The sequence below is a fragment of the Hemitrygon akajei genome, chromosome 4 (assembly GCF_048418815.1).
Source record: "Hemitrygon akajei chromosome 4, sHemAka1.3, whole genome shotgun sequence".
Taxonomy (NCBI): Eukaryota; Metazoa; Chordata; class Chondrichthyes; order Myliobatiformes; family Dasyatidae; genus Hemitrygon; species Hemitrygon akajei.
The window spans coordinates 171547066-171572929 of record NC_133127.1 but is presented as its reverse complement, the minus strand read 5'-3'; the positions used below and the strand labels follow the sequence as shown (position 1 = coordinate 171572929).

The following is a 25864-nucleotide window of genomic DNA, read 5'->3' as shown; positions in this document are numbered from 1 at the left end:
CGAGACCCTTCGTCAGGCCAGTCCTGACGAAGGGTCTTGGCCCGAAACGTTGACTGCTCATTTCAACGGATGCTTCCCGACCTGCTGAGTTCATACAGCTTGTTTGAACCTTGTAGAAAGTTTTTTGTGTATGTCCTTTACGTGACCTCAAACCTACTTCCCATGTGGTTGCCTCTCAAACATCCTATGAAAATGTTTGGCAAGCAATTTATTGCATCATTGCTGCTATATTTTAAAAAAAGAATGAATACAACTGGATGGACCTGTTGGTTAATTCCAGCCCACTCAACTTAGCAAAGTTCTACAGACTAGTAAAGCAACAGCCTAACATAGTTATACAGTTATAACTTATAAACTATGTGCCAGACTCCTCAAAGAAAATCTCTTGGTACAGACTGACCTAATGTCAGGACAGATGCATGGAGAGTAGCACAGCACAATACTAGTGGCTAAGTGTAACCTCTCTAAGTTACACATCATTCTGACCTGAAAATAAATCTTCTGCCTATCTAACAGCATTGTGGAATACCATCACCTGAAAGACCACAGCCATCCAAGAAGTTATTTCACCATCACCTTCTTAAAGCTATTCAGGATTGGCAATAATTGTTTTTCTAGACAACAATTGCCCACAACCCAAACATTATATGCACTTAGAAAATTGGTGATGCTGTGTTTTTTTTTATTTTTTCAAAATTAATACTCATCTTTCTAAACAAATATTGCAATTAATAGTTCATCCTTTTTTTTTGTGTGCCATACTCTGCCAGAGCCTCGACGACCACTTATTTTTTCAAGTGGTAGTCTTGGAGGAAAGATTCTGTGAGTGGTCCCCCATGTCCTTCTCACAGCGCAGTGTTTTTTTTACGAGGCCAAGTTGTGAGCTCGACACTCAACCCGGCATGGATGGAAAGCGTGTCCGGGAGCAGCCTGACTGGATTCGAACTCGGGAACCTTTGCTCTGGAGTCTGGCGCTGATGTCACTGCGCCACCAGCCAGCCAAGTTCATCATTACTGCTCAAAAACATTTTGTGCCAAGATCAATAAAGTACATTGTCTCTTCTTCTTAATCCTTTTCGCTCCTTATGGAGCATAGGGCCTCAACAAAAGTCCTCCACTTTCTGCGATCTCTAGCAGATGTTTTTGCAGTCTCCCAAGTTTGGCCGGCGGCTTTCAGTTCATCCAAAAGCCTATGCCTCCAGGTTTGCTTTGGGCGACCTCTTCTCTTCCCTTGTGGATTCCATTCGAGTGATTTTCGAGTGACATTCGACTGGCTCTTCCTCAAGGTGTGACCGACCCATCTCCACTTCCTCCTCCTTATCTGGAATACGATGGGCTCTTGGTTTGCTCTCTTCCATAGGTCTAGGTTTGACACTCTGTCGTACCACTTGAGGCGGAGGATCCGCCGGAGGCATTTGTTGAGAAAGGTCTGGATCTCGTTGCAGCTGGTGTTAGTGATTCTCCATGTTTCGGATCCATATAGCAGGATGGCTTTCAATTGGAGCTGAATATACGGAGCTTAGATTTGACAGAGATGGCCGTAGATCTCCAAACAGGTCGCAGGGTTGTGAAGGCATGTTGGGCTTTTCTGATCCTTGCTCTGATGTCCTCATCTGTATCTCCTGATTTACTGATTTTGCTTCCGAAGTAGGTGAATTTGTCTACATCTTCAACTATTTGTCCTTTAATCCATAATGGCTCCTCTTGTTTGTTATTAATGCGTAGAACTTTGGTCTTCTCCTGACTGATCTTAAGGCCTACTCGCTGTGAGGTCTCTCCCAAGGAATCTACTTTCTTCTGCATATCTTGAAGCCGGTGTGAGAGAAGAGCGAGATCATCTGCAAATGCCAGGTCTTCCAATTTCCCTGTTAACGTTCACTGGATGCCTCTCTCTGAGCCAGCATAGGCTGTTCTTGTAGCCCAGTCGAGTACCACAAGAAAAAGTAGAGGCGACAGCAGGCATCCCTGTCTGACTCTAGTAGTGACCAGGAACTCTTCGGACAGTCTCCCATCGTGGATGACCCTGCATGAGAAGCCATCATAAAGCTGCTTGATGATATTCATCATCTCTTCCGGTACACCATAGTGTCGTAAGATGCTCCACATTGACTTTCTGTCCAGGCTGTCAAATGCCTTCTCAAGATCAATAAAACACACATATAGTGGAGTTTGCCATTCTATTGTCTGCTCCACAATGACTCTAAGTGTAGCTATCTAGTCAATGCATGATCTCTCTTTCCTGAACCCTGCCTGCTCATCTCTAAGTCTCTGGTCAATGGCGTCTTTCATCCGCTCCAAGATGACCCTGGTGAGAACTTTGCTAGGAATGGACAACAAGGTGATCCCCCTCCACTTGACACACAGTGAAAGATCTCCAGATTTTGGCAGCTTCACAAGGAGGCCCTTCTTCCAATCTGATGGGATCTCTCCTGTTCTCCATATCAAATTCAGCATTATATGCAAATGGTCCACCATAACCTCTCCACCCTCTTTCAATGCTTCTGCAGGAATGTTGTCTTCTCCAGCAACCTTGCCATTCTTCAGGCTTTTCAGGGCTTTTCAAATTTCTTGCTTGGTGATTTCACCTATATTGATGTTGAGTGGGTCTCCAGGCTCCAGGCCAGGTGGATTCTGTGGTGGTGGTCTATTCAATATTTCCTGGAAGTGTTCCTTCCATCTCGCCAGCTGATCTTCAACCGAAGTGAGCAGATGGCCTGTCTTGTCTCTAACAGGTCTGTTGAAATTGCTTTTCTTCCCTCTCAAAAGTTTAGTTGTCGTGTAGAGTGCCTTGAGATCCCCTTTACTGGCCGCTGTTTCTGCTTGCTCTGCTATTTCATTGAAGTATGACCTCTTGTCCTTTCTGAGCTGTTTCTTCACCTCCTTGGCCATCACGCTGTACCTGTTGGTGGCGATTTGTTTCTGTTGCTGGGTTCTGGCCTGATTCAACTCCTGCTTGAGCTTTTTCCTCTCCTCCACCTTCTGCCATGTCTCGTCCCTGATCCAAGGTTTACTGTTGACTGGTGGTCTTCCCAGTACTTCTTCGCAGGCTCCTACAGTGGCCTGCTTGAAGGTAATCCAGGCGTGTTCCGCTGTTCTCTCATCTTGTTCCTCTATTTGAAGAGCCCCAAAGCAGTTTTGCAAGGCGATGTGGAAATCTTTCATGTTCTCTTCCGTCTGTAGTTTTTTAACATCAAACTTTATTCGCGTGTTCTGTTGCTTCTTTTGGCTGACAGCTTCATCTTCAGCTTTGCAACAACGACATGGTGGTCAGATCCAATATCTGCTCCTCTTTTGGCTCTCACATCTTGCAATGAACTTCTCCAGTGCTTCTCCAATCTGGTTCTCTGTTTGATGGTCAGGTGAGACCCAGGTTATCTTGTGGCAGCGTTGGTGGGGAAAGAGGGTACCTCCAATGGTCAGTTCATTGAAGGCACAGAAGTCGGTAAGGAGTTCTCCATTTTCATTCATATTCCCCAAACCATTCTGGCCCATCTCTCTCTCCCTGCCAGTGTTATCGCTGCTTACTTTGGCATTCAGATCTCCCATGACGATCAACATATCTTGCTTAGGTACCTTTCCAACTACTGCTTGAAGCTGGGTGTAGAACAGATCTTTTTCTTCTTCCTCTGCATTGTTAGTTGGGCGTAGCACAGGATAATGGATACCTTGTGGAATCTGGACTCGAACCTGGCTGTGATGAGACGGTTGGACACTGGTTCCCAGTCTATCAAACTTCTGGCCGCTTCTTTGGACAACATCAGGGCCACACCAGCCTCATGCGGGTCTTCCTCTTTTTCTTTGCCGGAATAGAGCAGAGTTTCTCCCACCTGCAGTTTGGTCTCACCAAAAGTATTCCACCTTGCATTGCACATGCCCAGGAGTGTGAGGTGGTATCGGTTCATTTCCTTCACTGCCTGTGCGCACCTACCTGTCTCCCAAAGCGATCTCACATTCCATGTTCCAATTAGGATAGATTCCTTCTGTGAGAGCAGTTTTGGAACCTCCGTTATGGTTTTCCTCGGGTGAAGGAGGGTTGTCAGCCCTGCAGCTTCCTGACGGGTTTGGTTGCAGCGCGTCATCAGCCTCCTGAATGGGGCCCTGCTTTTCCCGAGATCTGGGTTAGTGGTTGACAATCTGTTGACGGTTTCTGTAACAATTGCTTGTTTTACGTGAACGGGTTGTTAGCCCATTGCACAACCCCCAACCTGGAGGACCAGGGGTTTTTTGTCGGGGTCACCTTCCCCTAGGCGATGACATTTCCATGCTAATGAGCTCCACCTGCCCGGGTTTGAAATCAGAGTTTACCCTCTCCTAGATAGGCTGCCATCCAAGGCTAATGAGTCCTATCTACCCGGGTTTGGAATCGGAGTTCCTTCTCCTAGGCTATGTTGGTTCACGGCACCTTCTTCCATATTATCCGGTGCACCCCTCACACGAGGGATCCCCTATCCAACACCCAGGGGACGCGCCTCAACGCCGTATAGCCCCAGCGCGAGGAAAGTACATTGTAGTCTTCAGTAATTGGCTTGTGCAATAATATGATTCATGAAGAGCAACAAGCCATGATTTTCAACAGTAAAGTAACTGCTGAGGCAGGTTGAAAGGAGCTTCTTCAGTAACTCCATAAAGAGAAATTTTAGACTCCAGCAAAGGTTGAGTGCTCAATGATTGATGAAGGAATGGTTCACACTGAAGCCATATTTTCATTTTCTGTTTATGTCAATGCAGCTGGTTAAAGAGGCTTTACCCAAATACTACCTTATTGGCAGGAAGCTAAGAATCCTTATTTGTCAATCCAAGTGTCCATTTTTAAAAACTATTATATGAATGTATTTTGAAGGTTCAGGCCACAGACTTTTGTTAGATATTCTTTATTTCATTAAACAGAATACAATTAGAGTACACAAAGCACTGGAAATGGTGATAAGTTGATGAAAATGTTTTGTGAAACTAGGATAAATTTCTAAACCATTCTGTAAAAATGCCATATTTATATCTAGTATTAGATTGCTAACCTTTCTTTTAAGTCAATTAACAATTTTTAAAGAACTTTGAAATCACTTAAGCTTTATACTTCTGACTATGAAGCTAAGCACAGCACCAATTCCATATTTAAGTTTGCTCATGACACTACTGTCGATGGCTGAATCAAAGGCGATAACAAATCAGCATGTAGGAGGGAGATGGGAAATCTGGCTGAATGGTGACACAACCATAAATTCTCACTCCATATCAGCAAGACCAAGGAGCTGTTTATTGATTTCAGGAGGAGGAAACCAGAGGTCTGTGAGCCAGTTCTCATTGGGGGTCAAAGGTGGAGAGGGTTAGCAACTTTAAATTCCTTGGTGTTATTATTTCAGAGGATCTGTCCTGGGTCCAACATGTAAGGTACTTCACTAGAAGTTTGTAAAGATTCGACCTGTCATTTAAAACTTTGGCAGACTTCTATAGATGTGAGGTGGAGAGTATTTTGACTGGTTGCATCATGGCCTGCTATGGAAACACCTATGCTCTTGTGGAAAAAGTTACAAAGTTTAGTGGATACAGCCCAGACCCTTACAGAAAAGCCCTCCCCATTAGTGAATACATCGACATGGAGCACTGTTGCAGGAGAGCAGCATCCATCATCAAGGACCCTCACCATCCCGGCCATGCTTTTTGCTGCTGCCATCAGGAAGAAAGTACAAGAGCCTCAAGACCCACACTGCCAGTTTCAGGAACAGTTATTACCCCCAACCATAAGATTCTTGAATCAAAGCAGATAACTTCACTCAACTTCACTTGTCCCATTTCTGAACAGTTTCTACAGCCTATGGACTCACTTTCAAGGACTCTCCATCTAATGTTCTCAATATTTATTTATTTATTGTTTATTTGTTTAATTATTATCACCATCATCATCTCTTTTATTTTCTTTTTGAATTTGCACAGTTTATTGTCTTGCACATTGGTTGTTTGTCCGTTTGTGTGTAGTTTTTCATTGATTCTCTTGTGTTTTTCTTGTATCTACTGAGAATGGCTGCAAGAAAACTAATCTTAGGGTTGTATATGGTGACATGTATGTACTTCAAGTTTAATTTTTCATCCCACCTCAAACTGATAAACCTCAACTGATAAACTTTAACTTAATTCTAAATAATTAAAAGGCATTCAGTTCAAAAATATCCAGTGGAGCGATGTTTTTATCTTATGTTTATTCATTTTTCTGCACTCAGTGCTTTCAGCTTTTATTTCAGATTTCCAGCATCTGTATTTAAAAAAAAAATTATTGCAATAGGTGTTGGTGGTTCAATTGAACAATGGTGAGCTCTTTGATATTTTCCATCAATCAAAGCTATGTAGATTATTTCCAAACAATTCTTTATTTTGTATTTTATCCATAATACAAGAAATTTTTTTAATATTAAATTGACTAAGGTGTGATTACCCCTAAGTGAGGTTATATGTATATTGGTAGATGATTATGTATTTCACCAATTACCTAGCAATGCCTAATTGTATATGGTTGAATATATATACAAAGTTATGTGTGTGAACTGAATAATCATTTCTATAGATCTACAATCACAAAATAAGCAAAGGGTATTGTGACAGAAGTCTTAAACAGCAGAAGCAACCAAAATTACTAAGATTTCTTTGTTTATTTTACAAGTTTGATATAATTACTGTCAATTAACTTGAGTGTTTTGAACAGTTATTCAAGATGCATTGATTGAACACAACAAAAATGCAAAAAATTATCGGATTTTCTGCTGGGTTGCAAGCTGCCCATATACATTACTGACAAGCGATAAAAATAATTGGTGACATGGTAGCATAGCACTGGAAGTTAGAAGGATGAGAGGGGATCTCACTGAAACATTTCAAATGTTGAAAGGCCTAGACAGAGTAAATGTTGGGAGAGTCTAAAACAAGACAGCACAGCCTCAGGATAGAGGGGCATCCATTCAAAACAGAGACGCGGAAAATTTCTTTAGCCAGAGGGTGGTGAAATTGTGGAATTTGTTGCCACATGCAACTGTGGAGGCCAGGACATTGGGTGTATTTAAGGCAGAGATTGGACATGGCATCAAAGGTTATGGGGAGAAGGCCGGGAAGTGGGATTGAGGAGGAGAAAAAAAAAGGATCAGCCATGATTGAATGGCTGAACAGACTCAATGGGCCAAATGGCCTAATTCTGCTCCTATGTCTTATGGTCTTATAGCGGTTAGTGCAATTGCTTTTCAGTGCCAGCAATCACCAATTGGGGGTTCGATTCCTGCTGCTGTGTGTAAGGAATTTGTACAACTCTCTATGACTGTGTGGATTTCTTCTAAGTGGTCTGGTTTCGTCATTCCAAAGATGTACAGTTAGGTTTAGTAAGTTGTGGGTGTGCTATGTTGGCACTAGAATGATGGCGACACTTGCTGTCTACCACCATTCCAGCATTTGATTTTGATGCAAGTTGAAGCATTTTGCTGTATGTTTTGATATACTTGTGACAAATAAAGCTAACCTTTAAAATTCTGGGTTAATTTCTAATGAATCTTTCAAGGCCAACACTAGGCACATATAACCAATTATTATACAAATCTGCACAGTGGCAGTGCCTTAAAGATGGAACTCTGTCCTGGTATAAAATTTGAGCTTGACCATGACTAGCTCAAGTGCTTATCGTTTGTCCATAGTTGGTCCAACAACCATGATAAGCAGTCTAATTCAACCCAGATCCAAATCTTTGGGCAGAGTGTTCACCTCACTCAGCCTAGGCCCATACATACCGTAGATAAGTCTGGATAAGTTTGAGTTAGATAGCCAGGATTTGCTTCATGACAAAAGTCAAATAATTTAGTGGATGGAGTGGATACTAGGACATGAAATTGCTAATTTATGTCCTTTCCTTAGGCGTCTGTTAAAATGTTATGACTGATTCTAAATTGAAAAGCAAATAAAGTATATAGGTGCTGGAAATCTGGAACAAAAGCAGAAAATGGTCAAATTATTCTTAAAAATCATAAGAACTAGAAGTAGGAATAAGCAGTTAGCATGTCAAACCCCGTTCTGTCAATCAGTTCATCAGTTAGCATGGCTGATCTTTTACATTAAAAATACTTTTTACACTAACCCTAGAATTACAAAGATTCGCTATTCTCTTAGGCGAAGAAATGTATTCCATATTTTTTTAGATGGCTATCACTGCTTTTCAACCAAGGGAAATATTTACTGCTTCTAAATTATTTAACCAATTAAGAATTTTCTGTTTCCATAAGATCATGTATCTTTCTTCCAAGTATAAAATATAGATCCAGTCTGCTTAACATCTTCTCATTACACAAGCACAAGAGATTTGATGGATGCTGGAAATCTTGAGTAACACACACACAAAATACCAGAAAAACTCAGTAAGCCAGACAGCATCTATGGAGGTGAATAAATAATCAAAGTTTTGGACTGAGATACATCATCAGACCTGGAAAGGAAGGGGACATATGCCAGAATAAGAAGGTGGAGGAAGGGAAGGAGTACAAGCTGGAAGGTGATAGTGAGACCAGGTGAGGGGGAAAGTAGGTTGGTGGGAGAAAGGAAATGATTTAAGTAACTGGGAAGAAGTTAAGTGGAAGAGGTAAAGGGCTGAAGAATAAGGAATCTAATAGGAGAGGACTATGTACCATGGAAGAAAGGTAAAGAAGAGGGGAACCAGAGGGAGATGATGCTCTGGTGAGGAGAAGATAAGGGGTAAAAGAGTAACCAGAATGAGGAATGGAAAACAAGAGAAGGAGGAAAGGGAGAGAAATTACCAGAAGTTAGAGAAATTAATGCTTATGCCATTAGGTTAGAGGCTACTCACACAGAATATGAAGTGTTATTCTTCCAATCTGAATTTGGCCTCGTCGTGGTAGTAAATGAGGCCATGACAGACATGTCACATTCCTGGCATCAATCTGATCAAACTTCACTACACTTTCTCATGCAAATATGTTCTTTCTTTAGTCAAGGGGCCAGAATTGCAGAGAACGTAACAAGTAGGGGTCTGGTCTTCTGACTAAACAGGGGATGGACTAGTGATTTAGAGTGCATGACAAATATTTCACCGATTAATTCCCGGGTTAGCATGTTTACATTCAAGGAATGAATAGGCAAATTGACAGGATATTCTTTTTAATTTACTCAAATGATAGGTGATCTCATCCGTATGTACAATATTCAATCAAAGAATTTGGAATAACATCAGATAAGTAGTACTGAAGTTTAAAAAGATGACACTGTGGCGACCCACTTCCTAGCGCACTCGAACCGGCTCACAAATAGCCAGCGCGCCGGCACAAAGGCCAGTCCCAAAAGGGCGCCAAGTCTGCTTCACCAACAAAGGGAAAAGCCCGCGTAGGAATGTGAGTATGCGCCCCCTACAGCATCCGCGCCCGGGGAGGGCGGGATCAGGGAGGCTTTAAAGCGAGGCTGTGAAGTTCGAATAAAATCTTCTTTAACTGCAGTTTACCGACTCCGTGTCGTTATTTTAGCGCTGCGTGTAGCACACCGCTACAATTGGTGACCTCGACGGTCCAAACGATATTTGGACCGGAGATGAAGGACGCCGCATCTGTTCATGCGGTTTTGTTGAAACTGCCAAGCTTCTGGACGCTGCGACCTCACCTATGGTTCCAGCAAGCAGAAGCCCAATTCCACGTTCGGCAGATAACCTCAGAGGACACACGTTACTACTACGTGGTGAGCTCCCTCGACCAGGAGACAGCTGCCCAGGTTGAGGAGTTCATACAGTCGCCCCTGGAGGACGGCAAATACACGGACTTCAAAGCCCTACTCATAAGAACTTTCGGACTCGAGTGGGCTGCCTGTTTACTGCACCTGGATGGTTTGGGGGACAGACCTCCATCGGCTTTAATGAATGAGATGTTGTCTCTGGCCGGCGGACACAAGCCCAGCCTCATGTTTGAGCAGGCATTCCTGGAGCAGCTGCCGGAGGACATACGCCTGCTGCTGTCCGACGCGGATTTCAGTGGCCCCTGGAAGGTGGCAGCCCGGGCGGACTTGCTGTGGAACGCCAAGAAGGTGAGTGGGGCATCTGTCGCACAGATCACCAGGCCACGCTCCCAGCAGCAAACCAGACCAGGCCCGGCCACAGAGCCCGCTAACCCTAGAGGCAGGGGTGAGGAGACCAACGAACAATGGTGCTTCTACCACCAGCGGTGGGGCGCAGAAGCCCGCCCTGCAAGTTCCCGGGAAACGCCAGGGCCAGCCGCCGCTGATGGCTATGACGGCTGGCCATCGGGATAGCCTCCTGTATGTGTGGGACAAGAGGTCGGAACGCCGTTTTTTTGGTCGACTCCGGTGCCGAGATCAGCGTCTTACCTCCCAACGAGTTATGACACCTGCAATAGAGCACCAGGCCCCCCCCGAGGGCCGTGAACGGCAGCACAGTGAGGACCTACGGCACCCGTACGGTGCGGCTACAGTTCGGCTCCAGCCGGTTCACGTGGGACTTCACACTGGCCGCCGTAGCCCAACCGCTTCTGGGTGCGGATTTTTTGCGGGCTCACAGCCTGCTGGTCGACCTGCCGAGGCAGAGACTGGTCCACGCCGAGACCTTTCAGACGTTCTCCCTGGGTGCAGCCCAGTTGCCAGCCCCTCACCTCCACTCCATCACGCTGTCCGACAACGACTTCACCAGGGTCCTGGCGGATTTCCCATCAGTTCTGGCACCGCAGTTCATGGCAGCCATGCCCCGACACGGCGTGCAGCACCACATCCCGACCCAGGGACCACACCTCCACGCCCGTGTTCGAAGGCTTCCCCCGGACAAGCTCCGACTGGCGAAGGAGGAGTTCAAGAGGATGGAGGAATTGGGGATCATCCGGCGGTCCGACAGCCCATGGGCCTCCCCCCTGCACATGGTGCCCAAAGCGACAGGGGGCTGGAGACCGTGCGGCGACTACCGCAGGCTGAATGAGGCTACAACACCGGACCGCTACCCTGTGCTGCACATTCAGGATTTTGCAGCAAACCTGCACGGTGCACGGATCTTCTCCAAGGTAGACCTCGTCCAGGGATACCATCAAATCCCGATGCATCCGGACGACGTCCCCAAAACGGCTCTCATCACCCCGTTCGGCCTTTTCGAGTTCCTCCACATGCCGTTCGGCCTGAAGAATGCCGCACAGACGTTCCAGCGGTTAATGGACGCGGTGGGACGCGACCTGGACTTCGCTTTCATCTATTTGGACAACATCCTCATAGCAAGCAGCAGTCGTCAGGAGCATGTGTCCCACCTCTGTCAACTCTATGCCCGACTGAGTGAATACGGTCTAACAATCAACCCGGCCAAATGCCAGTTCGGGCTCGACACCATCGACTTCCTGGGCCACAGGATTACTAAAGACGGGGCAACCCCTCTGCCCGCTGAGGTAGACGCAGTCCGCCATTTTCCCCGTCCCACCACAATCAAAGGCCTTCAGGAATCGTGGGTATGGTCAATTTCTACCACCGCTTCCTCCCTTCAGCTGCCCGAATCATGCGCCCTCGTTCGCCCTGATGTCGGGTCCGGGCAAGGACGTTACTTGGGACGAGGAGTCTGCCGCCGCTTTCATTAAAACGAAAGAAGCCTTAGCAAACACCACGATGCTATTGCACCCCAGAATGGACGTCCCTACCGCCCTCACAGTGGACGCATCTAACACGGCAGTCGGTGGAGTACTGGAGCAACTCATCGTGGGTCGCTGGCAACCCCTGGCGTTTTTCAGCAAACATCTGTGACCACCCGAGCTCAAATACAGTGCATTCGACCGGGAACTGTTGGCGCTATACCTGGCAATCCGGCATTTCAGGTACTTCTTAGAAGGTAGGCCCTTCACCGCGTTCACGGAGCACAAGCCGCTTACCTTTACGTTCACGAAGGTGTCCGATCCCTGGTCGTCCCGCCAGCAGCGCCATCTGTCCTACATCTCTGAATACGCGACGGATGTCTGGCACGTCTCGGGTAAGGACAATGTCGTGGCGGACGCGCTCTCTCGCCCTAACATTCATGCCTTTCCCCAAGGGGTAGACTTTGAGGCGCTGGCAGAGGCGCAGCAGGCAGACGAGGAGATCCCAAGTTACAGAACCGCAGTCTCCGGTTTGCAGCTCCAGGACCTCCCCGTAGGCCCAGGTGAGAGGACCCTACTCTGTGACGTCGCCACCAGCCAACCCCGTCCCGTCGTCCCGGCACCTTGGCGGCGACGTGTTTTCGACTCCATTCATAACTTGGCGCACCCCTCCATCAGGACAACCGTCCGGATGGTCTCCAGCAGGTTCGTTTGGCACGGACTCCGCAAGCAAGTCAGTGAATGGGCCAGAACGTGCATGCACTGCCAGACGGCCAAGGTGCAGCAGCACACCAAAGCTCTGCTGCAGCAGTTCCACCCCACCCACCGGCGTTTCGACCACATTCATGTGGATATCGTGGGCCCCCTGCTAGTGTTGCGCGGAGCGCGGCACCTCCTGACTATCATGGACCGGTTCACAAGATGGCCAGAGGCGATCCCGCTCACCGACACCACCTCCAAATCTTGCGTCCGGGCACTGATTGCCACCTGGGTGTCCCACTTTGGTGTACCGGCCCACATTACCTCCGACAGAGACACCCAGTTCACCTCCAGCCTGTGGTCAGCTATGGCCACCCTTTTGGGGACTCAGCTGCACCACACCACTGCCTACCACCCACAGTCGAATGGCCTGGTGGAGCGTTTCCACCATCACCTAAAGTCGGCTCTCATGGCCCGCCTGAGAGGAGCTAACTGGGTGGATGAGCTTCCCTGGCTCCTACTCGGCATCCGCATGGCGCCCAAAGACAATCTGCACGCCTCGTCGGCCAAGTTGATGTATGGCGCACCCCTGGTCGTCCCCGGGGAATTCATACCAGCCCCAAGGGGGCACGAGGCAGAACCCGCAGCAGTCCTGGGCAGACTACGCAAGAGGCTCGGCGACCTGGCCCCCATACCCACTTCGCAGCATGGGCAGAACCCGACCTGCGTACTCAAAGACCTGCAGAACTGTAAGTTTGTGTTTGTACGAAGGGGTGGGCATCGGCCACCGCTGCAACGGCTCTACAAGGGGCTGTTTACGGTGCTCAGGAACAATGGGTCCACGTTCGTGCTGGACGTTGGGGGGGAGAGAGGAGGTTTTCACGGTGAACCGACTCAAACCAGCCCATGTGGACTTGGCGCAACTGGTCGAGTTTCCAGCACCGCGGCGCAGAGGCCGACCTCCCAAACAGGGTCCGGCCCAGACTGTGGACATTGGGGGGTGTATCGCCGGTTTTGGGGGTGGGGGTTATGTGGCGATCCACTTCCTAGTGCACTCGAACCGGCTCACAAATAGCCAGCGCGCCGGCACAAAGGCCAGTCCCAAAAGGGCGCCAGGTCTGCTTCACCAACAAAGGGAAAAGCCCGCGCGGGTATGTGAGTATGTGCCCCCTACAGCATCTGCACCCGGGGTGGGCGGGATCAGGGAGGCTTTAAAGCGAGGCTGTGAAGTTCAAATAAAATCTTCTTTAACTGCAGTTTACCGACTCCGTGTCGTTATTTTAGTGTTGCGTGTAGCACACCGCTACAACACAACCTTAATGATGAGCCAATACTCTGTTCCTATTTATTATGTTCAGACTGGACACTATATTGCAGTGCAACCTCACCATTGTCTGACATGAGAGACCTGAGAACTCTTAAATATTAATAGATTTCAGCAGTTTTCCTACTACTGACGTCAGGCTGTCTCAACCATTGTTCTGAGTTTTTCTCTCTCCCTTTCCATAGGTAGTGTGAGTACATTTACTCTTTTCATTCTGGGGAACTGATGGGAAAGGACTGTAATTTTGGAAGGTCATAATCAGTTCATTCAATGTCCCCAGAGCAACCTTCTTCAAAATCTTAGAATGCAGGTCATCAAGTCCTAGGAATATATTGTTTTTAAGCTTCAATGATCTCTTTAATATTAATTTATTATTAATGCTAATGTCCTTGAATTTCTCATTTACACTAGCTGGTGATACCCAATGTGGGCCGTTAGGTGCCCTAAGATGGTGTTAGGGGAAATCAGGGGGGCATTCAAGTTTCTTGGGGAGGCTGGTAAGCAGTACCCTAACTTGAGGCACCAGACCTGACTGACCATTAGTAGAGTATGCACTTCCAAAAAAAAGGATAAGGCACTGGAGCACAGGAAAACCCATAGCTCTGCAGGCCGTGAGCACTCATTGTCACAACGCATCTGAAACTTGGCAATCTCATCCGACCTTACCAACTAAACAGGCTTCATTGGGGATGCATAATTTAGCAACTAGGGTGCCCAACAGTTCCTCTTGACTCGTGGCATGGAACGAGTTCATGCAATTTAATAGTTGGTAAGTCGAGTACACCCTCTCAACTTTCTCTACAAATCTACCGAAAGCAGGTCACACAATGATGCAGCGCTGGCCAGAACCAAACAGTAAAATAGTGCCAATCAGTGAAATTGCTGACCCCAAGAATTCCTCTTGAGATGTTCAAAGCAACCTCGGCTTCATATGTGCAGTCAAGAAAAACCTTTGAAGATTATGAGACCTTACGTGATTAGTCAATCACACTAACTGGAAGAGAATAAAGGTAGCTTGCCGAACACCAGCTCTATCCTGATTAACATTTGGATTCCAGTCTGAATCCTTGTCAACGTAATTTTCGCTGTTGTGATCGTCTTCATCTTCATCTCACCATTCCTTTGTGTGCCGCTATCATTGTTCCATCCATGGCAACTGTCCTGCTGAGAAGCAGAAATTATAGAAAGTGCATCAATACAATGTTACATATCTGGAGTGTGGGTTTATTCCATTCCCATCAGATCAGTGACGCCCCATATGTCTTCTTTGTAATACTGTACTGTCTAGTGAAGCCATGAAATCATCAAGATTACAGGAACACTACCATAAAAGACACCCTGAAAAGGCTACTTATGGTATTACCCAGTTCCAAAAGATGAAAGAAGCATTTGAAAAACACTGCACACTCAAGAAATTGCCAGGAAAGCTAAAGATGACTTTAATAGTGGTCTCATTGCTTCTTATAACATTTCCAAAACCATAGCAAAGTGTGGTAAATTGGTGAAAGATTAACAATGCCTGCTGTATCAGAAGTGCTCACCTCTGTTCCCAAAATGGGTACATAGGAACATAAGAGATAGGAGCAGGAGTAGGCCAATCGGCCCCTCAAGCCTGCTCCGCCATTCAACAAGATCATGGCTGATCCAATCTTAACTCTAGTTTTCACCGAATCCCACAAGGCAACAGGGCACCATGCCGCCCATTTTATTTTATTATTCATCCCACCCAAACCCATGTGATCACCCGGGGAAAAAAAAACCGAGTTGCCAATTGAGGAGACAAAATCTGGAAAATTCCTCTCCGACCCATCCAGGCTATCAAAAACTGGTCCAGGAGATCACATGGCTGATCTAAACCTAGCCTCATGTCCACTTACCTGCTCGCTCACCGTATCCCCTAATGCCATTTTTATCCAGGAAAATGTCTATCTCCATTTTGAATTTATTGAGTGTAGTAGCTTCCACAGCTCTCTGGGGCAGTAAATTCCACAGCCCCACTACCCTCTGAGTGAAGAAATTTCTCCGCATCTCAGTCCTGGAACGGCATCCCCTTATTTTACCTGTATTTTAAAATCAATTCTTCTGAGAAATAACTCTGTACCTCATCATGATGAAATAAATGAAGACACTGAGTATCAACTGTGCACAGAGCTACAAAAAATAGAGTTTGGGATACAACTGGATGAGTCAACTGTGCAAGACAACGAGGCATTGCTAATGACATATATATGGTTTATCAAAAATGAAAAAGTTTGAAGAGATTCTCTTCTGTAAAGTGTTAAAAATAAATATCAATGGAGAATCAATCTATGACAAGCTCAAAATGTATATTGAAGATAAAAGTATTCTGATTAGGAACATGATTTCTTGAGCAACAGGTGGCACACCATATATGACAAGTCGCCATGCTGGCTTTAGTGGCATGAAAAAAGAAATTTTAAGATTGTATTGTGTAATTCATCAGCAACATCCTGCAGCCAAAAACCTCAGACAGTGACTTTTTTTCAAGCATGACTCTTGTAATACAGTATTTGCTATCAATAAAATTAAAGCTCATCCATTAAATAGCAGAATACTTTGCTAGTTATGCCAAGATTATGATGAAGTGTTTGAACACTCCCTTCTTCACATAAAATGCTTTGGCTATCAAAAGGCTGCTGCTTAAAATGTTTCTTTGATCTTTTTGACACTGTGGTTGAATTTTTGCTCAAAGTAGACAAGAGCTTGGAAACAAGATTGAACTTCTACATGGAGATGTGGCATACCTAGCTGATCTGTATGACCAAATGAACATTCTAGGTATGAAACTGCAGGGTGAGAACTTTTAATTTAATTCAGGCAAAGAGTGCAGTGTCCACTTTTATCGGATAATTGGAAATATATAAGCAAAACATTGGGAGAAGAATGTTCTCACAGTTTCCCTGCATAGTAAGTATGGCACTCTCTTTGCAAGAGTACTGTTTACACCTACAGCCACTGAAGAAAGATTTTCAGAATCAATTCAAGGATTTGAACGATCTAGAAATTCTGGACTGGGTCATTAACCCATTTCTTTGCACGATGGAAAAGCAGGAAGAAATTATCGAAATTCAGAATGATGAAGAATCAAAAATGCTTTTCAAAAATGTCAGTTTTTGTGGTACGTGCTGCATTGTCATGCAAAGTTTCCTGGTCTTTGGAGAAGAGCCAAACTGCTCTTCTTTGCATTTCCATCCTCTTACCTCGTTGAAAGAAGCTTCAGTGCAGTGAACCTCATACTCACAAAAATCAGAAACCACTTGGACATTGTTATGCATGGGGACTTGAGCCTTTTGCTATCAGAACTTGAATCAGATTTTTCAATTCTTGTTAAAAACCATCAAGCGAAAGGATGATAATTATATTGAAACTGCTGTACAGCACACAGGTACTGTGTAAGCTAGGTTTAAAGACAAATAATAATTTAAAGTAGAATCATTTTTCTCATGTTAGCATATGGTAGACATGTTTTTACACTATGGAGTGCCAGAAAGTATATGGTGCTTAAGAGGGGCATTGGCAGGTATGAAGGTGCTTTGGGGGGGGGGGGGGGGACACGTTGGGCTGAAAGAAGTTAGAAAAAACTGCACTTTCTCCACTAGTTCTGCAAGTTTTTTTTATTGTGTTTGTCCATGAAATATTTGTTTAGTTTTTTAGTTATCTTCTTTGCCTGATATAATTTCTCTTATCTCAGTTTATAAAATGCTCATATTCAAAGGATATACTGTATAAATACAGTGCATTCCGGTTAATTGGGGTACATTGAGACCAGTACATCTCAGTCCAATTAAATGGCTGCCCTAATTAGCTGGAGTTTCATGGAAATAGTTAAGAAGTTATAAAAAAAACTATTATTTAACTGAGTAACAAATTATGTATTTAAATGAAATACAGAACAAAGAACTTTATCAATGCCACTATAGTCCTATAAAGCAGTGTATCAGTTCCTAGTAGTTATTGATGGTGGAATTCATGCTGCTGTGTTAGGGGGTCCAGAGGTCCAGGGAGGGTTAGCACCTCTGGTGAAGGGGCTTGTCATTGTCTATTCTGCGGCTGCTTGCTCAACTTTGGTCCTCAACCAGACACACAGCTCATTTGTGGCTTCAAGTAGCTGTTTGCATGCAACAGTGGCCATACCCTGGTACAACACTTCGACAGGCAAGTTCAAAAACCAAAGCATTTAAAACAAAGATTTAAAAAAATGTATGTTTTTAAAACATGCATGTAAACTACAACTTAGCCTTAGAGGCTTGTAAAATTTTGGGAAATTGCTACAACTTAGTATTCTATACTTGCAAACAACTGCTGACAAACTTACATATAGAAATCATGAACTTGCTGACAATAGTGAGAGAAATGTGGGCAATTAAGTGCTGAATTTCAAGCATTTCCCTCAACATGTGGGCCACTATATTCAAAGCATCTGTTATTTGCTGCTCAGTCAGTGGTTTTCATTTCACTTGCTTTAACAGTGTAAAAATCATAGGCTGACGAAAACAGAAGTAGTTTTGATAACCAAATCTTTCCAGACTTCTGCAATTAGACAAAGCACAATATAACAGTTTAGATACTAACTACATGCACATATAGTGTTATTAACGCAGGAAGTAAAGCAAACCAATACTGTAGATACCAACAGCAACAATTTTCTGCATATTGGATTTCCTCAATTGCAGGATGTTGTGGGCTATTTGCATTTTCAAGTATGGCAAGCCTACTTTCCTTTTTTGTTTATGTTAGAACATAGAGCAGTACAGCAGAGTACAGGCCTTTTGGCCCACAATGTTGTGCAGGTCTTTTAACCTACTCCTTGATCAATCTAACATTTCTATCCTGCATAGCCTTCCAATTTCCTTTCTAAGAGTCTCTTTCTCTTAAATGTCTCTAATGTATTTTTCTCTATCGTCATCCCTGGCAGCACATTCCACACACAAACTACTCTCTGTGTTAAAAAAAATAACCTATGTGTGACAACCTCCTTATACTTTCTTCCAATTACATTAACATGTCCTCTCATACTAGCCATTTCCACCCTGGGAGAAAGGTGCTAGCTATCCTTTGAGGCAGCATGATAAAGTGATAGGAAACACAAAGTACACTGCAGATGCTGTGGTCAAATCAACACGTACAAACAAGCTGGATGAACTCAGCAGGTCGGGCAGCATCTGTTGAAATGAACAGTCAACGTTTTGGGCCAAGACCCTTCATCAGGATAAAGTGGTAGTTAGTGTAATTATTACAGTGCTATTGACCCAGGTGTATTTCCTATTACTGTCTTTGAGAAGTTGTACTCCCTATGACCGCATGTATTTCCTCCAGGTGCTCCATTTTCCTCCCACATTCCGAAGTTAAGCAGGTAAGTAGGTTGATTGGTCACATGGGTGCATTAGGGCAGCAGGGACTTGTTGGATAGCAAGGGCCTGTTACCATGCTGTAACTCTAAATCTAAATATGCCCACTCAATCTATGCCTCCTATCATCTTATACATCTCTGTTAAGACACCTCTCATCCTCCTTCGTTCCAAAGAGAAAATTCCTAGTTTGCTCAACTTTTCCTCATAAGACATGTTCTCTCATCCAGGCAGCATCTTGGTGAATCTTCTCTGCACTCTCTGGAAGGCTTCAGTATCCTTCCTATAATGAGATGACCAGAACTGAACACAATGTTCCGAGCATGGTCTAAGCAGAGTTTTATAGAGCTGCAACATTACCGTGTGGCTCTTGACCTCAGTCGGCCGATGAATAGAGGTCAACACACCATGTGCCTTCTACACCGTGTATCAACTTGTACAACAAATTATATGGATCTGTGGACATAGACCCCTAAAATTCATCTGTTCCTTCACACTGTTAAGAATCATGCCATTACTCTGTACTCTGTCTCAAGTTTGACCTTCCAAAATGTATCACTTTTCCAGATTGAACTCCATCTGCTACTCCTCAGCCTGGCTCTGCATCTGGTCTGCTCAGATCGAGTTGATGTTTTCCATGGAGGCTCATGCTCTTCCATTGGTTAACTTTTTCTTCAATAGTGATGTTTCTTCATTTTTCTGTGTTGTGCTTTCATTTAAGTTTAGAGTGTGTACTTCTTATCAGAATTGCCTATGCTCACATTGCAGTGCTGAATCCCGTTTTCGTTGATGAAAATCTAGCCTTAGAGGTTTTATTTGATTGTTGTGTAAATTTTTTATGTCTGTTATTCTGCTTCCTCCTGTTCTAAGTGCATTCAAGTGTACATAACATTTTTAAAAATTTGTTAATTTCAGTTCTTATTTCTCTTGGTCAATTTTCCAGATCAGTTTTGGACCAAGATATTCTGCTGAAAGGATAATAATAATAAGTGTGTGTATGTGTCTCTCTCTCTCTCTCTCTCTCCCCCTCTCCCTCTCCCTCTCCCTCTCTCTCTCTCTCCCTCTCCCTCTCCCTCTCCCTCTCCCTCTCCCTCTCCCTCTCCCTCTCCCTCTCCCTCTCCCTCTCCCTCTCCCTCTCCCTCTCCCTCTCCCTCTCCCTCTCTCCCTCTCCCTCTCCCTCTCCCTCTCCCTCTCCCTCTCCCTCTCCCTCTCCCTCTCCCTCTCCCTCTCCCTCTCCCTCTCCCTCTCCCTCTCCCTCTCCCTCTCCCTCTCCCTCTCCCTCTCTCTCTCTCTCTCTCTCTCTCTCTCCCTCTCCCTCTCCCTCTCCCTCTCCCTCTCCCCCCTTCTCTCTCTCTCTCTCATGACAAGCTTTTTGCACCGATCGTTTTGTTTTTCTGATTGCTCATCATACGGCGTGTCTTGGGCATCTGAAACCTGGTTGAGCCCATCCCTCTCCAGGTTTCCTGGAGCCGGCTGGATCCAAACTCGGGAGCCTTCTCTCTGTAGTCTGGCGCTGATGCCACTACGCCACCAGCCGGCCAATAATATTAATATTATTGATATTAATATCAATAATATTAGTAATAATATCGTTCATCAAAATCTTGGTTTAAAATACAAACTCATAAAAGAAATAATACCTTGCTATAAATACAAGCCTTGTCCAGCTTTAGGGTCAGAGTCCCCACAAATTGTATTACGACCAATCTGTTATTGCAGATAGGGCAATCTATAATAACCGTCTGGATATAACAATACAGAATAAACGATCAAGGACAACTTACCTAACAGATATAGCTATTCCAAACACACACAACTTACAGAAATCAGAAACTGAAAAACACCAGAAATATGCTGAATTAAAAGAGGAAATTGTAAGACTTTGGAACATGAACATACATTGTCCTGATAGTAAAGGCACTGCACAATAGTATTAAACAATTAGGGGTACATAGCAATACTTATGTAAACCTTCAGAAAGCCACAATACTATACACCACTGGAATTGTCTGAAAGGTCCTAGCAATTGGGAAATGAGTGTGCTTGGCTATGCCCGTACCTGATGTTTTATCAGCTTGAGCTGAGAAAAAAATAAACAATAACTATAATATGAATAATTATTATTATATCATTATTCTCACAAATTACTGGCCTATGGCAATAACGTAAGTGTATCTCATGTTCCATAGTATTTTATGTTTTTTATATTCTGTAGCAAAATGCATCATTAATTGCATAATTTGTGATTATTTGCAGCAATTGTTATCATGCTGTGCTTCTATAAATAGGAAATGAGAGATAAATTTGTGTTAATGCACCAATATTAATGTAAACGAGGAAATGGTCTTCAGTCATGAGTATGGGAAAAATAAGGAAAACAGCTGAAGCTTTGCTCAAGAAGCTTTAACATGAGATTATGAAGAGCAAAACATGACAAAGCAGGAAGCAAACCTTAATGTCCCATGAGAAACCAATGAACATTTAGGCAAAGGAGTGCACTGAGTTGGCTGAGTGCCATATGGGAGCTGGAAATGAAGGAGATAAAAAATATAACTATGGGGATAGCTGCATGCCACAGGAATTTAAGTCTGACCACTTGCAAAGTGACACCTTGAACAGATGCCTAGAGTACATTTATATGCCTTTTGAGTTTTGAGATGGCTCCTACTTCTGTTCCTCATTTCTTTTCACCCTGTGCAACCACAGGATGGATTGATGTAAAATCCGAGGACTACGAAGATGGCACAATGGTGGATAAAAGGACAGTTGAGGCTGGCAAGAACTGGAATGTGAGCGTAAATTTGAGTGAGGTCTATTGTTGCCCCAAAGTTTTACAGGGGTTTAATATTTTTAAAAGTGATGTTCAATCACCTTAGGAAGCATTGGATATATTGGGTTTGAAAGAATTGTAACTGAGGGCCAATGTTGCAAATAATTTGACATCAGAGCTATAATGAAATGGAGAAAGGGAGTCATTCATGATGTGACAAATTACATTGTACCAGTTGGAAAAGCTTGAGTGAAGAAGTGAAAAATGAATGATCCTAAATCAATCTGCAAGAAACATGAAAATTCTTGAAATAAACAACATAGAAATACTTGAAATAAAGTTTATATCTTGATATATAGTAGTATACTACTGCTCTTTGTAAACATGGTAACCTCTGTAATGTTGCTTACTTGTAACTTTTTAATTAATGATGGTTTTTCTTGTCCCCTCTCAGGTTTCTCTCATTCAGCATTCACATTCGGAATAGAAAGTCACATAAGTCAGTCAAACATCAACGGGACACTAGTGCCACCTGCAGCACTGATCTCTATCCTTCAGAAGGGTTTGCAGTATGTCGAGGCAGAGATCAGCATCAATGAGGTGATTTGATAAACAATGTATACAACTTGCATCTGTTAATTTTTGTTACTTCTATTTGGTTGTATGCTCAAACAGAAAGAGCTTGAAGGAGATTGAGTGAATTTCTCAGATGTTAATTGTGTTGAATCATAGTTTCATTAAGATTTGTATAGAATACTATATATATTTAAGCACTAAAGCATGCCAGAAACATCTCAAAACCTTTGGCATTTTGTAACACATTGAGGGCTTTTACAATTCTGGTTATGGTTTTTTTTTCCCCATGAGGTGGCGCGGCACAGCAGCAGCGGCCTTTCAGACCTGGTGCTATTTTAATTTTACTTTAATTTAATTTTCTATCTTAAGTTTGATACACAATTTTCGATTAGGGCACATGGATAACAGAGCGGCTATCTACCATCACCAGATACTACTACAATACAGAGATCGCCCAAAAACAAACCTTCACAAAGATCTGCTGGCTGAATTACGTGACCTCGACTTGCTGAGGGGAATGGGCCTACAATCCTTGGACTTGCCTGATGCTGGGAGCCGGAGATGGAGAAGTCGAAAGCGATGTGCGAGGAAGCAGAAGCAAGGCAAACGGGCAGGGGTCCGTGCCAGGCTAAAAGCAAACCCCTAGCCGGCTGGCTCTCCCGTCCGTTCTGCTCTCCAATGTCCGCTCCCTGGACAATAAAATGGACTACATCCAACTCCAATGTAATACTCGGCGGGAGTACAGAGTTTGCTCTGCGTTTGTCTTCACAGAGACATGGCTCACTGATGGGATTTCGGACGCTGCCATCCAGCTTGACGGGCTAGCTTTGTTTCGTTTGGACAGAGATGCAGCTGTCTCCGTTAAGACTAGCGGTGGCTGTGTCTGTGTTTGTGTTTACATCGACATGGAATGGTGTAAGAACTCTCTGCTGGTTTCCAGACACTGCTCATCATTAGTGGAGTTTGTGGCAGTTCAATGCAGACCATTTTATTTGCCACGGGAATTCACCTCTGTCCTTATATTCAGTGTCTACATTCCCCCCCAGCGCTAATGCTAAGGAGGCGCTCTGTGAACTGTACGGGGCTATTAGCGAACTGCAGAACGCACATCCTGATGGTCTGTTTATTGTCGCTGGTGATTTTAACCGCGCGAACCTTGAGTCAGTGCTCCCCAAATTCCATCAGTATGTGGACTTTGCAACGAGGGGGGAGAACGCATTGGACCTGGTTTACACAAACATCCCGGACGCGTACCGGGCAGAGCCCTGCCCCCACCTCAGATACTCAGACCACATCTCTGTTATGCTAATCCCAGCATAAAGACTGGTCGTCAGGCGCTCCAGACCAGTTCAGAAGCAGGTGAAAACCTGGCCAGCAGGAGCCATCTCTGCTCTTCAAGACTTCTTTGAGAACACTGACCGGCACATATTCAGGGAGGCTGCAACCGATGGCAACTCTACCAGCTTAGAGGAGTACACAGCATCAGTGACCAGCTACATCAGCAAGTGCGTTGATGATGTTATTTTGTCCAAGACCATCACTATACGTGCCAACCAGAAGCCATGGATGACCGCAGAGGTGCGTGCGCTGCTGAGGTCCCGCGACTCCGCCTTCAGATCAGGCGACAAGGCAGCTTTAACAACAGCAAGGGCCAAACTGTCCCGAGCCTTCAGAGGGGCAAAGTGTGCACATGCCCAGCTAATCCACAGTTACTTCCAGGACAGCGGTGACACGCGGCGCATGTGGAAGGGCATCCAGGACATCACCAATTACAAGACAACATCACCTGACTGTGCAGGTGATGCCTCCCTCCCAAATGCGCTGAATAACTTCTACGCCTGGTTTGAGGCGGAAAATGACATGGCGGCGAGGAAGTCCACCCCTCCTACGAATGACCAGGTGCTGTGTCTCTCCGTGGCCGATGTGAGAAGAACCCTGTGCAGGGTCAATCCATGGAAGGCTGCTGAACCAGACAACATCCCTGGTAGAGTGCTCAGAGGATGTGCAGACCAGCTAGCAGATGTTCTCACTGACATCTTCAACATCTCCCTGAGCAGCGCTACCATTCCAACGTGCTTCAAGGCCGCCACTATCATCCCCTTGCCGAAGAAGTCTTCAGTGTCCTGCCTAAATGACTACCGTCCCGTTGCACTTACATTCATCATCATGAAGTGTTTCGAGAAGCTCGTCATGAGGCATATGAAAACCCTGCTGCCCCCCTCACTGGACCCCCTGTAGTTTGCGTACCGTCCCAACCGCTCAACAGATGACGCCATTGCCACCACCCGCCACCTGGCCCTAACCCACCTGGACAAAAAAGACACATACGTTCAGATGCTGTTCATAGACTTTAGTTCAGCATTCAACACATTCATCCTTAAGAAACTGATTGGAAAGCTGAGCCTGTTGGGCCTGAACACCTCCCTCGGCAACTGGATCCTAGACTTCCTGACTGGGAGATCTCAGTCAGTCCGGATCGGGAGCAGCATCTCCAACACCATCACACTGAGCACGGGGGCTCCCTAGGGTTGCGTGCTCAGTCCACTGCTGTTCACTCTGCTGACCCACGACTGTGCTGCAACACACAGCTCGAACCATATCATCAAGTTCGCTGATGACACAACCATGGTGGGTCTCATCAGCAAGAATGATGAGTCAGCTTACAGAGAGGAGGTGCAGCGGCTAACGGACTGGTGCAGAGCCAACAACCTGTCTCTGAATGTGAACAAAACAAAAGAGATGGTTGTTGACTTCAGGAGGGCACGGAGCGACCACTCCCCGCTGAACATTGATGGCTCCTCGGTAGAGATCGTAAAGAGCACCAAATTTCTTGGTGTACACCTGACAGAGAATCTCACCTGGTCCCTCAACACCAACTCCATAGCAAAGAAAGCCCAGCAGCATCTCTACTTTTTGCGAAGGCTGAGGAAAGTCCATCTCCCACCCCCCATCCTCATCACATTCTACAGCGGTTGTATTGAGAGCATCCTGAGCAGCTGCATCACTGCGTGGTTCGGAAATTGCACCATCTCGGATCGCAAGACCCTGCAGCGGATAGTGAGGTCAGCTGAGAAGATCATTGGGGTCTCTCTTCCCGCCATCATGGACATTTACACTACACGCATCCGCAAAGGAAACAAAATTATGAAGGACCCCATGCACCCCTCATACAATCTCTTCTCCCTCCTGCCATCTGGGAAAAGGCTCCGAAGCATTCGGGCTCTCACGACCAGACTATATATCAGTTTCTTCCCCCAAGCCATCAGACTCCTCAATACCCGAATCCTGGACTGACACCTTGCCCTACTGTCCTGTTTATTATTTATTGTAATGCCTGCACTGTTTTTGTGCACTTTATGCAGTCCAGTGTAGGTCTGTCGTCTAGTATAGCTTTCTCTGTTTTTTTTTTATTACGTAGTTCAATCTAGTTTTTTGTACTCTGTCACGTAAACCATGGTCCTGAAAAACATTGTCTCATTTTTACTATGCACTGTACTAGCAGTTATGGTCGAAATGACAATAAAAGTTGACTTGACTTGAACTAGATATA

General features: G+C 45.0%; 1 protein-coding gene across 3 annotated transcripts in view; it reads left to right on the top strand.

Annotated features, from left to right (window-relative positions):
• LOC140726949 (F-box-like/WD repeat-containing protein TBL1X) overlaps positions 1-25864 on the top strand; it is a 367315-nt gene that overhangs the window by 290805 nt on the left and 50646 nt on the right. For all 3 annotated transcript variants that reach the window (XM_073043994.1, XM_073043995.1, XM_073043996.1), the window contains one exon: positions 22193-22338. In XM_073043994.1, the coding sequence (XP_072900095.1) occupies positions 22193-22338 (146 nt within the window). The remainder of the gene's footprint in view (positions 1-22192; positions 22339-25864) is intronic.